The sequence below is a fragment of the Sander vitreus genome, chromosome 2, assembly GCF_031162955.1.
Source record: "Sander vitreus isolate 19-12246 chromosome 2, sanVit1, whole genome shotgun sequence".
Classification (NCBI taxonomy): domain Eukaryota; kingdom Metazoa; phylum Chordata; class Actinopteri; order Perciformes; family Percidae; genus Sander; species Sander vitreus.
In genome coordinates this window covers 17597927-17612265 of record NC_135856.1, presented here as the reverse complement: position 1 = coordinate 17612265, position 14339 = coordinate 17597927, and the positions used below count along the sequence as shown (strand labels likewise).

Below are 14339 nucleotides of genomic sequence, written 5' to 3'. Positions count from 1 at the left end.
GATAAACACTTGTTATTTAATCTTAAAGCCGTCTACACATGATTCGCGGTAGGGTGCGGAGCAGCGAGGCAAAGCACAGTGCAGTAACGTTCTGGAATTGGTTGCGCCTTGAAAGGTCAGCGGCAACGAGGTGAAAGTTGAAATAATTTTAACTTTGAGCACATAGTTGGGCGACACTGCTCTCCCCACAGGAAAACAATGGAACAGCCAGCGCAGAGCAGTTTACCGCGGATCATGTGTAGCTGGCTAAACAGTCTTTGCACAGTGGTTTCCAAGTACACAATAGTTGCCATCATTCTTAGTCTAACTCTTATCCAGTCATAACAGTACATGTTATTGCAATGTAATGATTTAGTTGTGATATTTTGTAATTTTTTTTATGTTGGCTTTGGTCATCAAGGTAAGTTTTTAACAATTGTCCTCATTGGTCAGGTCTGTCTCGCTCCCTCCTGAAGTGCAGCGTTGGCCAGTCTCAAGTGTTCGTTGAGGGAGTCCGTCTCCAATTGGCTACGACCCCTCGTGTCACTCAGCTCTACATAGGCCTTCTTATAACGCTCATAAGCGGCTTCTTTCTCCTAGAGTAAGGGTTGGAACAAGTATGGAAGACACATCAAAATCAAGCAGGGAGGACAGTTTAAATCAAAGCTGTAAATGTTCAACATATAGGAGTGTATTATTTTTGAGAGGTCTGATCATAAATCACCTTGGTGAGAGACTGCACTTCATTCTGTAGACAGCTGATTTCTTTTTTAAGGTACTGCACCTCATTGTCTTTCGCTCTCAGTAATGTCTGGAAAACAAAATGTGACATCTTACTATTGGCAGTGTAACATTTTCACGTACATATGGAAAGTCTCAATGTATGCGACACTGGTGGAGAGTAACTAAGTACATTTTCTTAAGCACTTTAAGTACAACTTTAAGGTAGCCTACTTCTACTTTATTTGAGTGCTTCCTTTTTATGTTACTTTATTCCAGTACATTTAAGAGGGAACACTGACGCTATTTACTTTACTACATTTATTTCACAGCATTATTTGACAGCTGTTGTACAACTGTACAGTTGCTTTGCTGATTTAAGATTTTACATACAAGACATATGATCAGCTTATAAAATATGGTGCATTTTTATAGATTAAACTACCCAAACGTATACAATGTAGTTAAAATTAGCTAAAAGAGTAAAAAGCTACTTGTACATTAATGCAATCCATCAGTAACAATAATCCAATAATAAAAAATATATAACAATTACAGGGCCCATTTGTCTGCATAACAAAAATCCTTATTTTGATAAATTAAGCACATTTTGCAGATAATACTTTTAATGCAGGACTTTTACTTGCAAAGGAGTATTTTTTACCCTGATGTGAGTAAAAGATCTGAATACATCTTCCACCACTGGAAGTCCAGTCATAAAACCTTTTACTGCAGCCCAAAGTGATGTGCTGCATTGGTATTCAAGCAGTAGATGGCAGTATGTGCTGCACTATAATGTGACCAACCACAGATGCTCAACACTAATGGGGCTATCAAAAACTGTGACAATGTTGCTACAGGGAGCCATTACTGGGTACACAACAGTAAAAATGCAAAAATGGTCACTAGGACAAAGCAATACAAATTCTCAGATCAATTAGTGTTTATTAAAATGGGTTGAAAATCCCACAGCATATTTGTCAAATGTTGCTTTCTGCTTCCCCATGATGACAGTAATGTCAACATTTGTCTTTCAAGCCAGAGTTAATATTTGAGGTGCAATAACTAAAACTGGGTTGTGATACAGCAATAAGTTAGGATGCATTAGTATCACCTACTTTCATATGAGTTTAGTCACAACCATTAAACTTATTGCTATCAATACCTCTACTTCTGATGCACTGCGCTCAGTGTTGCCAAGGGATACCGTGTCCGATCTCTGCCCTGTGATGAAATAACGCATGCGGCTGATCTCTTCCGCCACTTTGGCCTTAAGCTCCTGAAAAGAGATTTCTTTATCTTAAATTATGTCATGGAGAAATAATGTGAACTAGTATGCTCATGAATATTGTAACTTCCTTATTAGTTTAACCCTATAAGAACAAAAAAACAGAATTTGATGTAAATTCTTTTAACAATCTATAAGGCGGTATGGTACTGTATTAAAACAATTAAATCAGGCATGCATGTAAACCTCGTTCTCTCTTCTGAGCTGCTCCAGCTCTCTCTCCTTGCGACCGAGCTCAGTCTCTTGGTCCTGGCTGCTCTGCTCAGTGCGGGTCAGCTCCAGGCACTTCTGAGAGTAGCGCTCTGACAGCACATCTAACTCACTGTGCAAGACATCTGCCTGTGGCCTGACAAGCACAAACACACGAGTTATGGAGTGAAATATAATGCATGATCATGCAAGGGGTCACGGCTCAGTGTAGAACATCTTAAGCTTGCAGCGAGAGCCCCGTGAGATAAAGACAACTCTCAGCATGATAACAGAGTGACTGTAATAAACTTACATGTGGCCTCTGTATGAAACATCAGCCTGTGCAGCTCCTCCAGCCAACCTCCTGGCCTTCTCCACCTCTCTCTCCAGCTCCTCTCTGTGAGCTGCTCTCAGTGCCTCCATTGCTTTGATAAATAATTCAATAATTTGTTACTTAAATTGTCTTTGCCTTCAACACACAGCATTACAAACAACACAAGACAGCTAATTAAGAACATACATCGAGAGCACAACATAAACTTAAAAGACATAAATACAGTTAATAAATACTGGTTGCAAGATTTATTTATCAAAAGAGGCATAAGGAAGAGATGTAAACTGCCCCCAGGTGCTACTGTTGCATGATACTACTGTACTTCCTGTCTTACCTTTAGCAGCTGTCTGGCTCTCCTCCTGCAGCATCCTGTCTCTCTGCTCTTCCAGCTCCCTGATCTCCCTCACGTGTTTCTCCTGCAGCTCCTGCAGTGTTTTCCAATGGGCTACTTCCATGGCTTCTAGTCTGGCCCTGCAGGGGGCCCCGGGGCCACACGGGCTGTCCACCTCTATCCCCATGGTTGCACGCTCCCTCTTAATGCTCTCCACTTGCTTTCGAAGTGAGAGGGCCTGGGAGATGGATTTATAGAGAGTATACGAAGGAGGAAAAACATTGAGATGTACATCACTCACATAATTTCCTTGCATTGAAGACACTTTAAAGGAAAGTCTTACTATTGTTCCTAGTCATCACCTTTCAACTTTTTTTTAATGGAGTGACTGTAAGTTCTTTCTTACCTCCTTTTGAAGCGCTTCAGCTTCATTTGTTTGAATGGTTGGAGCTCCATTTTTGGATGAAAGAGCCCCATTTGAGCTCGATATATCAGTTTGTGAACCGGTGAGAGACTGTTTGGCCTCTTCAAGGCTCGATTGATATGTCTGGGTGCTAACGAGAGACTGTGATGCCTGTGGGGTGCTTGACTGATGACCCTGGGCTCCAATGAGAGACTGTGCGCTTATGTCCCTAAATGACAACGTCTCAAATTCTACCCACTTCCTGTTGACGTCTGAGTCCATGGTTTCAATTACAGGCACAGGAACACTCCCCCGTTTCAGCTCCATGGAGTCCCACCTGCTGCCCATTTCACTGAAGGGGACCCCCTCCTCAAACCACTTGTTCCTTTCCTCCAATCGCTTGGCTTGCTCGCGGTCCCAGCCCTCCCCTTCTTCTCTCTGACTGGTTGGAGATGAGTCCAGATCCCTGTCTACAGTTTGCTGGTGGTAGTCGGCCTGATGGGAGTTTGCAGCTGTGGTGTTGGAGGTGGAAGTGGTAGGTTCATAGTCAGAGTCCTTGCAGATGAACCGAGCAGGGGGTTGGCATGACGACGGTCTCTGGGAGATGGAGTTCTCTTTCATGCTGCCAGTGTCTGATTGGCTGAGGTCAGAGTGAGGGAAAGACAGGAGGGTAGTGTTACACATCAGAAGAAAGATGATAGAAGGGGTTCGGTACAGAAGGACCACCCAATCACATTGTCTGCATTTCCTCACAGTGTTCAGGAATTTTCAGGTCAATGAAACGCCTGTTTTTTTTAAATTAGACTGAGGATCATGTGAACATTATAAACATCAAGTATTCATCATTTTTGTTTTGTTTGTTAGTTTTGTCCTTTTTAGGCTATATACTATGTATATAGTACAGGTGCTGGTCATATAATTAGAATATCATGAAAAAGTTGATTTACTTCAGTAATTCCATTCAAAAAGTGAAACTTGTATAATGTATACATTCATTCCACACAGACTGATATATTTCAAGTGTTTATTTCTTTTAATGTTGATGATTATAACTGACAACTAATGAAAATCCCAAATTCAGTATCTCAGAAAATTAGAATATTGTGACAAGGTTCAATACTGAAGACACCTGGTGCCACACTCTAATCAGCTAATGAACTCAAAACACCTGCAAAGGCCTTTAAATGGTCTCTCAGTCTAGTTCTGTAGGCTACACAATCATGGGGAAGACTGCTGACTTGACAGCTGGCCAAAAGACGACCATTGACACCTTGCACGAGGAGGGCAAGACACAAAAGGTCATTGCTAAAGAGGCTGGCTGTTCACAGAGCTCTGTGTCCAAGCACATTAATAGAGAGGCGAAGGGAAGGAAAAGATGTGGTAGAAAAAAGTGTACAAGCAATAGGGATAACCGCACCCTGGAGAGGATTGTGAAACAAAACCCATTCAAAAATGTGGGGGAGATTCACAAAGAGTGGACTGCAGCTGGAGTCAGTGCTTCAAGAACCACCACGCACAGACGTATGCAAGACATGGGTTTCAGCTGTCCCATTCCTTGTGTCAAGCCACTCTTGAACAAGACACAGCGTCAGAAGCATCTCGCCTGGGCTAAAGGCAAAAAGGACTGGACCGCTGCTGAGTGGTCCAAAGTTATGTTCTCTGATGGAAGTAAATTTTGCATTTCCTTTGGCAATCAAGGTCCCAGAGTCTGGAGGAAGAGAGGAGAGGCACAGAATCCACGTTGCTTGAAGTCCAGTGTAAAGTTTCCACAGTCAGTGATGGTTTGGGGTACCATGTCATCTGCTGGTGTTGGTCCACTGTGTTTTCTGAGGTCCAGGGTCAACGCAGCCGTCTACCAGGAAGTTTTAGAGCACTTCATGCTTCCTGCTGTTGACCAACTTTATGGAGATGCAGATTTCATTTTCCAACAGGACTTGGCACCTGCACACAGTGCCAAAGCTACCAGTACTTGGTTTAAGGACCATGGTATCCCTGTTCTTAATGGGCCAGCAAACTCGCCTGACCTTAACCCCATAGAAAATCTATGGGGTATTGTGAAGAGGATGATGCGATGCTCTAGACCCAACAATGCAAAACAGCTGAAGGCCACTATCAGAGCAACCTGGGCTCTCATAACACCTGTGCAGTGCCACAGCCTGATCGACTCCATGCCACGCCGCATTGCTGCAGTAATTCAGGCAAAAGGAGCCCCAACTAAGTATTGAGTGCTGTACATGCTCATACTTTTCATGTTCATACTTTTCAGTTGGCCAACATTTATAAAAAATCCTTTTTTTGTATTGGTCTTAAGTAATATTCTAATTTACTATACTGAATTTGGGATTTTCATTAGTTGTCAGTTATAATCATCACAATTAAAAGAAATGAACATTTGAAATGTATCACACTGTGTGTGATGAATGAATATAATATACAAATTTCACTTTTTGAATGGAATTACTGAAATAAATCAACTTTTTCATGATATTCTAATTATATGACCAGCACCTGTATCTTTATATAGCATGTCTTGTGTACAGTGGTGTGAAAAAGTGTTTGCCCCCTTCCTCATTTCCTGTTCCTTTGCATGTTTGTCACACTTAAGTGTTTCGGAACATCAAACCAATTTAAACAAAAGTCAAGGACAACACAAGTAAACACAAAATGCAATTTGTAAATGAAGGTGTTTATTATTAAAGGAGAAAAAAAATCCAAACCATCATGGCCCTGTGTGAAAAAGTGATTGCCCCCCTTGTTAAAACATACTATAACTGTGGTTGTCCACACCTGAGTTCAATTTCTCTAGCCACACCCAGGCCTGATTATTGCCACACCTGTTCACAATCAAGGCATCACTTAAATAGGAGCTGCTTGACACAGTAAGGTCCACCAGAAGATCCTTAAAAGCTACACATCATGCTGAGACCCAAAGAAATTCAGGAACAATTGAGAAAGAAAGTAATTGAGATCTATCAGTCTGGAAAGGGTTATAAAGCCATTTCCAAAGCTTTGGGAATCCAGCGAACCACAGTGAGAGCCATTATCCACAAATGGCGAAGACATGGAACAGTGGTGAACCTTCCCAGGAGTGGCCGGCCGCCCAAAATTACCCCCAAGAGCGCAGCGACGACTCATCCAAGAGGTCACAAAAGACCCCACAACAACGTCCCAAAGAACTGCAGGCCTCACTTGCCTCAGTTAAGGTCAGCGCTCATGCCTCCACCATCAGGAAAAGACTGGGCAAAAATGGCCTGCATGGCAGAGTTCCAAGGAGAAAACCACTGCTGAGCAAAAAGAACATCAAAGCTTGTCTCACTTCTCCAGAACACATCTTGATGATCCCCAAGACTTTTAGGGACAACATTCTGTGGACCGATGAGACAAAAGTGGAACTCTTTGGAAGGTGTGTGTCCAAGTATATCTGGCGAGAAGGAACACTGCATTTCATAAAAAGAACATTATACCAACTGTAAAATATGGTGGTGGTAGTGTGATGGTCTGGGGGCTGTTTTGCTGCTTCAGGACCTGGAAGACTTGCCGTGATAAAAGGAACTATGAATTCTGCTGTCTACCAAGAGATCCTGAAGGAGAATGTCCGACCATCTGTTCGTGTACTCAAGCTGAAACAAACTTGGGTTCTGCAGCAGGACAATGATCCTAAACACACCAGCAAGTCCACCACCGAATGGCTGAAGAAAAAACTAAATGAAGACTTTGGAGTGGCCTAGCCAAAGTCCTGACCTGAATCCTATTGAGATGTTGTGGTATGACCTTAAAAAGGCCGTTCATGCTCGAAAACCCTCTAATGTAACTGAATTAGGACAATTCTGCAAAGATGAGTGGGCCAAAATTCCTCCAGGACGCTGTAAAAGCCTCATTGCACGTTATCGCAAACGCTTTGTTGCAGTTGTTGCTGCTAAGGGTGGCCCAACCAGTTATTAGGTTTAGGGGGCAATCACTTTTTCACACAGGGCCATGATGGTTTGGATTTTTTTTCACCTTTAATAATTAACACCTTCATTTACAAATTGCATTTTGTGTTTACTTGTGTTGTCCTTGACTATTGTTTAAATTGGTTTGATGTTCCGAAACACTTAAGTGTGACAAACATGCAAAGGAACAGGAAATGAGGAAGGGGGCAAACACTTTTTCACACCACTGTATGTAATTAGGCACAGTTCACTCTAAGGTATAGGTCTGATTTTCAGTGTCTTTTTTTTAAAGTTAACTGGGCTGAGCCCTCTGTTGTATTTTGATTACAATTATTCCACGGAAAAGAGCTCATGCCTTTGAGAGGGGAATATGCTTCAGTAACTAATTAACTGTGCTGTATGTAATGTATTTTGTTTTTGGACTTGATTTGCAAATTAATGAATAAAATGTCAACAAAAAAATAGAGGATGTCCTGTTTTGTAATTTGTTAATTATGATTAAATAGTAATATATTATGACAGATCAAATTATGACATATTCTGTAAGCATTGTCAGCCAAAGTAGAAGTCTTGTTTTTTACTTGTGATCGAAAGCTCCAGAATAACTACTAAAAGGACCTTGAAGTAAGATTATTTAGTTAACTGCTGTTTCCAAGATCAAGAATGAACTTTGAACCTCAACCATCTTAATTTAATGTATGATTTATTTGGCTTCATTCCCTCTTTCACACACATAGATTACACTGATTCTATTCCAGAAACCATAAGAGTTAACAGCCCAAGTAAAGAGTGAGTTTACTTGTGTGACATCATGTGTCCTTGTATTATTGGACAATGTTGGTCAGCTATGGATCGATCACTGGCTTTAACTCTTGTCTTTTTAATGTTTATTTAAAAGAAAATCTTAACATGAATAGATTTGGTATTTTCACATTGTTTTGAGTGTCATTGTTATAATTTTATATTTCTATGTTTGCAAACTAGCTTCAAATTGCCCCCTAAGGGACAAAGAAAGTATTTTTTTTAATTTTATTGTAATGTATCTACATATTGTACAGTATTGGAATGTTGGCGTGTTAAGTCATTTAATGAACTTTGCTTCTTTATGTTGTTTTCAATATGTAATTCCTGGTTGTGGTACACTGTAGTCTCCCAGCAGGAGTTGATTGTATCTGAATAATTTTTTTTTGATAGTACCCAAATACAAATTTTAGGCACTTGTACTTACTGAGTATTTTTGTTTTACGTTTTACTCCACTACATCTATTTCATAGCTTAAATTACTGGTCACTTTACCAATTAAGATTTTACATACAACACATATGATGAACTTATATAGTATGATGGAATGTTATTAAACTACCCAATAGTATATGAAATTCTTCTCCAACTAAACCAATTACAACGGTAAAATGCTGCTTATAAATTAAAGCATCAGAAATAATAATATAATAATTTAATATATAATACTTTTATTTTCAATGCAGGATTTTTACAATGACATATAATATGTAATTTTCTGCTGCTAGGGGTCTCTCAATCAAAACAATAACAAAAGACGCAGTTTGGTGACGTCGTGAAGTAGCATGGGCTCAGAAGAGTTGCCGTCAGATTCTCCTGGTTAGGATTCCTTCAGTGCTCATTGTTCAGGAGATTTTGCCGGAAGCTGAATTATCCACAGAGTTGTGGTCCACTCCAAAGCAAACGGACTAGGTGATTACAAACCATTAAAAACCCTAATAAAGCAGTTCCACGTAAAATAATAAGTTTCTCCGACGCTGTTCAACTCATCAGCGGAGACCTGCCACAGTTTGCTTAGCTTGTTTCTCTTTGTAAATTATAGAGTGTGGTCTAGACCTACTCTAGCTGTAAAGTGTCTCGAGATAACTCTTGTTATGATTTGATACTATAAAAAAAATGGAATTGAATTGAATAACTTAAGATCCTCAGACGTAATCGTGAAAATGTGGCTTAAAACTAGATAAAAAGTCAAATTGTGACAGCTTCTGGCAGACAACCATAATGCTGTCACATGCGCAAAGGGGATATAACGCCATAATTGACAGACCAAATGTAAAGGTAACGGACCGTTACCCTGAAGAAAATTGCAGATTTCTTTGGCTTAGAAAATTTGTTGGAAACATTTGGGAAAATTTAAGTACACAACTCAACAAAATATATAAATTAGATCTAGTCGCTTTTAGACATTTTTATGCAGAAATGTTACACATTATGCGTTGAAGTAAAAGATCTGAATACTTCCTCCTCAACCATCTCCCAGAATAAAGTCAGACTCACCACGTGGTGTTCTGGATCGCCTGCTTTAGTAACTTCACCCAGTTCCGCCGTATTCTGGAGGTCATAACAGAGAGAGTGAACACTGCTCTCTTTGTCTGGAGGAGATCAAAAGACAGAGCAAAGACGCACGCACGCACGCACACACACACACACACACACACACACACACACACACACACACACACACACACACACACACACACACACTGTTAAACAGGAAGCAGCCAAACATTTAATTGATGTGGAAATGGGGGGAGGTGTGGGGGACATCTGACTGTCCATCTGTCTGATGGTGTACTGTACAAGACAATGAGCAAAAGTACAGTGAATACATACTTGTATTTGGAGTCCATAGTTCTTCTCTACGTCACAGTCTGACACATTTAAACAGGATGTCAGGTTGATCGCTCCGTCCAGATCATCTGACTGCAGCACAAATAAGTTTGAAACCCTTTCAAATGACTGTATGTAGATTGAAATCAATTGCTATAGGTTAACATCTAGTAAATCTTCCTACAAATCAGAAATTACTTTAATGTCACATATCAGCTCCTACCTCCTCAGCCTCCGAGTCTCTGTAGTACCTCAGCGAAGTATCACCCAGAACAAACCAGTGTTTCCTCCACTGAGCAAAACACAGTAAACATAGACAACATTAAATTAATGACTTTTTTACTTTCGTATGTACACATCTTTAAAGATAGTTTAGGGGTTGAGTCTTGTTCTTGGTTTTTGTACTCTGTCTAGTGTATCAGATTGTGCATGGTTATACAGGAATTAGAAGAGAAAATGACAATACCCTCTTTTTTTATGTATAAGAATATAAATTTCAAAAACTTCCATTTACCTTGCCATGTTCATCCAGTCTGGACATCCACCCCTTCAAGTAACAGAGCCTGTAATTAAAGCATTGTGATCAAGCTCTTTGGAAGCATTCGGCAGTGGTTCTATGTCTCATGCTTCATTGTGTAATAGAGGAAACGGAAACTGTCAGAACAGACGAATGTGTCTCGAGATATCATCATTCTGAACCACGCATAGAGAGGCAGGCAGAACTATAAAGCATGAAAAATGGGAAACATAATGCAGAATAGGTATGTAAAAAAGGAAGAGGTGTAGCTTTTGCAAACTGTGAACTTCATAAACGGGGAAATAAAAAGAGAAATAGGAACTGATGTAACATTATTAGACTTAAAAACAAGCAGGCACTTTTAAAGCATGTTAGCACAAAGAACATACTTACCATGTATGCATCATGTTGTACAGTATATAGTGTGAGGATGACAGAAAGAAAGAGACATTGAAGGAGAAGAAAATGCATGATGTGTGAGATGAAATGAGGAAGTCACAAATGTGAGATCACACGTAGCTCTTATTAACATAAATGGCATGTCAGGGCTTCTGAACTACTACAAACGTTTGCATGGTTGCATGTGATTCAAAGCATTTATTTAACATTTTGAATGTTTCATTTTTTTGTTCATCCATTCCTCTGTGTTTGTTGACTCAGCATGTTTTAGGCATGACACTGCAGCACAGACACTGCAGGATACATTGGCTTGAACCCTCCTAGAATCTATTAATATAAAAATGATAAATCATATGAACATGCTGCCCTAAAACATAGACTGCTAACTAATGGCTTTTTTCCTACAAGGTGCTTCTATGAGAGAGGCGCCTGAAGTAAAAAAGCTGAAATAAATATCAGGGACCTACTTTAGAATGAATTTATGAATGACCCATTTTTCCTCCAAACACTTGTGATTTAAACAGATGCAGAAAAGTAATGCGACCGTGCTCACCTGTGTCTGCAGGCGCTCAGGAGGAGCTCGCTCCTTCACCTTTGAAGATCTGTGTTTTCCACTTCGATAATCTGAACTCTTTATAGAACATAAAGACGAGGTTACATGGTCTGTTGTTTCAATATGGATTTTATTGTGAACATGTGTGCAGTTGTTGGGTCGTACCTGTGAATGAAGAGATGCGGCTGACTGTCTTCGAGATGATCGTCCATTCTCAGAGTCCCGACATTTCTCTCGTCTGTCCCTTCCTCTCTCTCTGCCTCTCCCCCTCTCATCTGACTCAAGCCTAGAGCTGTGGATGTCTATTTCATCTTGGTACCTTCAGAGCCAAATTAAAGTGCAGAGAAGTATTTGACAAACACATAAACACACTAAACGCACATTTACATACTTTTCTACTTATTGAACTTTCACATTCCTCTGCAAAGGCTTCTAGAGGACTTTCTTTTTTCTCTTGCCATAACTAAGGCAATAACTTATGGTCAGATCAAAAGATATCTTCAAAGTCTTTTACTACTTGCTACTTTACTTGCTTTTTTACAAATCTTCCAGCTGCTAAAGCAACAGTTTAAAGAACCACATAAGAATGCAGAATAGATGCATGGTCATGGAACTTCTGTTATGGCTATCCGTGAATAGATGCTATACAATTATACCATACAGTACCACATAGTACCACCAACCTGTAAGTCCTAAGCCTCTGGTCCCTGCACGGGCTGGGACTCTGGTTCCTCCTCCTTATCCCTGGAAACTCTTCCTCCGACTCTAGCTGGATCGTTGGAATACCAGCCAGGACAATGTAGTCTTCTATGGTCATCCCCACCTCAGATTCATAAAGATTTATCAACACGTTACATTATATGTGGAATGAAGAGTTGGCTCACAATGACAATGATGATTAACATGTATAATGTTTACGAGTTCACCAGCTTTTTACAACATTTGCTAATTAGCACTAAACACAAAGTACAGCTGAGGCTGATGGGAATGTCATTAATTTTGCAGGTGATTGGTCATCAACAAAAGTGTTGAACAAATGAAAAGTTTGACTTGATGATGGCACCAGATGAAAGGTCACTGAAGTTATTACAATTGATCCTGAGGAGCACACAGATGGGTGAATCAATTTTCATGACAATCCATCCAATAGTTGTGTAAACATTTCACTGTAGGCTTCATCCTGTGGGGATCATGAATATCCGTACAAAACGTAATGACAATCCATCTAATAGTATTTTAAATATGTCAGTCTAGACTAAAGAGGTTGACCGAGTGACAGACGGAAGGACATACCATCCATTGAGCCACGCTGCTAGCTTGGCTAAAAACAAGTTTTACCAGTTATACGTAACATTACCTCCTCCACTTCTACTGCAGCCTTCTTGGGTTCAGAGATCAGTAAGGCCTCCATGCCTCGCCTGATGTTGCTCCTGCTTCTGTCGCTGCTGACCTTATGGTCAGTTTCTGTAATGGCAACATGTGACAGTGAACCACCAAGCATCCGAGAGTCCGCACCTCGTCTCGATGTGGAGGAACCACGAGAGGGTGGGAGGCTGAGTAAAGAGTGTGAGGACCCCTGCCAGGAGCCTTGATAAGGACTCAGTATGCTGTCTCTGGACTGTGGATCCCGTTGTGGGATGTGGCTGTGTGTACTACTGAAGCCGTTCCTTGACGGCGATACTTCACGGCTGTTGCGAGTATGAGTGTTGGCCGAGCTGTTAACGGCTGTTCTGGTTCGAGGAGATGCTTGAGATCCCTCATATGAGTTTTGCTGGATGGCTGAGGATCCACGTCGGGAGATAGACTCCAGATTCCTGTAGAGCTTCTCAGAGTCCAAACTGTGTTTGTTTGAAGCTTGTGATGGACTCCTCAAGTCTCGGCTGCATCTCCTTTGAACGTCAAATTCACCGTTCTGTAAATGGAAAGAGTCTGTGTGCTTGTGAGAAGGGGTGGCTCTGGAGGGCGAGGCAGTCCGAGAGACGATGGACCCCCTCCTACGGGATGGACTGGACCTGCCAGATGTATGCTGAGAAAGACCATGTGATGGAAACGGAGAGGAGCCATGAGATGAAGCTTGAGACCGGGCCTGACTCCTGGAGACGGAGCTTTTTCGCCGGGTTTCTAAAGGAGGTTCGATTAACTTGTAACGATCTGGGCTCACGGAGCTGTGACGTGTTGGTGAATTATTCTGTGAATCAGCTCCCCGTCTAAAGTTGGAGTGGTACGTGTACCTCTCTGGGGATTCACTTCTCCAAATTTCCTGCATATACGTCTCTGGGTTCCTCCTCTGGGAGGGCACGCCAAGGTTGATAGTCCTGTAGGGGACGCAGGCTTTGGGCTCAGGAACATAGTTGCTAGGAAGAGGACGCCCCCTCTCGTAGTAACGATATGATCGCCTGTTGACTTCCTCCATCTGTTGCTCACCATCACCTTTTCTGTCTGGAGAGAAGTAGCCACTCTCTTGTTCCCTGTCTCCTCTGGATTCTGAAAATCATACAAGCCTGAGGTCATTGCCTTAACATGTAGCCTGTAAAAGAGCATGAGCACAAGTCAAGGTCAAGAGTGTCTTCTGTACATTTAAGGAAGCAAGTTTAATGGTGCAGTGTATATCAGTGACTGTACCTGATGTCCAGCGGGATCTGTCTCTGCCCCTCCTCTCATCCATCCAGGAGCTTTTAGCTTTGGACGGGTCCAAACGGGTCATATCTCTTTGGGCCAAACAGTGCCTCTCTAAGCTGAGGGATCTGCTCCTCTCTGGACAGTCACGCTGATTTGGAGAGCTAGAGGAGGGCAGTGCAAGGTTTTCAGATTCAGACGAGGAAACTGGTGCAAACATGGAGTTGTCAGTTTCTAAAATGTGTTTACTGGACAGTCACTTGGCTTGATGATCAGGGAGAAGGCCTACAAATGTTACAAGGGCTTTGAAAGATGATAGTGTAACGCTGTTATCTACCTAATTTCTGGTTGTAGGTGAAAGTTAAATCACATGCACAGCTTCTTTAGCGCAACTTGGCCCGCTTTAATAACTCTGACTCAAACCTAATACATCACTCTCTTCTTACT

At 41.3% G+C, this 14339-nt stretch overlaps 1 protein-coding gene across 2 annotated transcripts; it reads right to left on the bottom strand.

Annotated features, from left to right (window-relative positions):
- Window positions 1-2: 2 nt before the first annotated feature.
- Window positions 3-10486, bottom strand: triobpa (TRIO and F-actin binding protein a). Of its 2 annotated transcripts, XM_078281351.1 has the most exons (11): window positions 10322-10486; window positions 10031-10099; window positions 9811-9900; window positions 9475-9569; window positions 3248-3884; window positions 2845-3079; window positions 2490-2601; window positions 2174-2333; window positions 1865-1978; window positions 704-790; window positions 3-575 (listed from the first exon to the last, which is right to left on the bottom strand). In XM_078281351.1, exons 1-11 carry the CDS (start codon window positions 10346-10348, stop codon window positions 429-431), a joined length of 1773 nt encoding a protein of 590 aa, XP_078137477.1. In that variant the 5' UTR covers window positions 10349-10486; the 3' UTR covers window positions 3-428. The 2 variants fall into 2 exon arrangements, with proteins under 2 accessions (XP_078137477.1, XP_078137485.1); XM_078281359.1 differs by lacking the exon at window positions 10322-10486 and having other exon boundaries at window positions 9475-9528.
- Between the last annotated feature and the right edge of the window lie 3853 nt (window positions 10487-14339).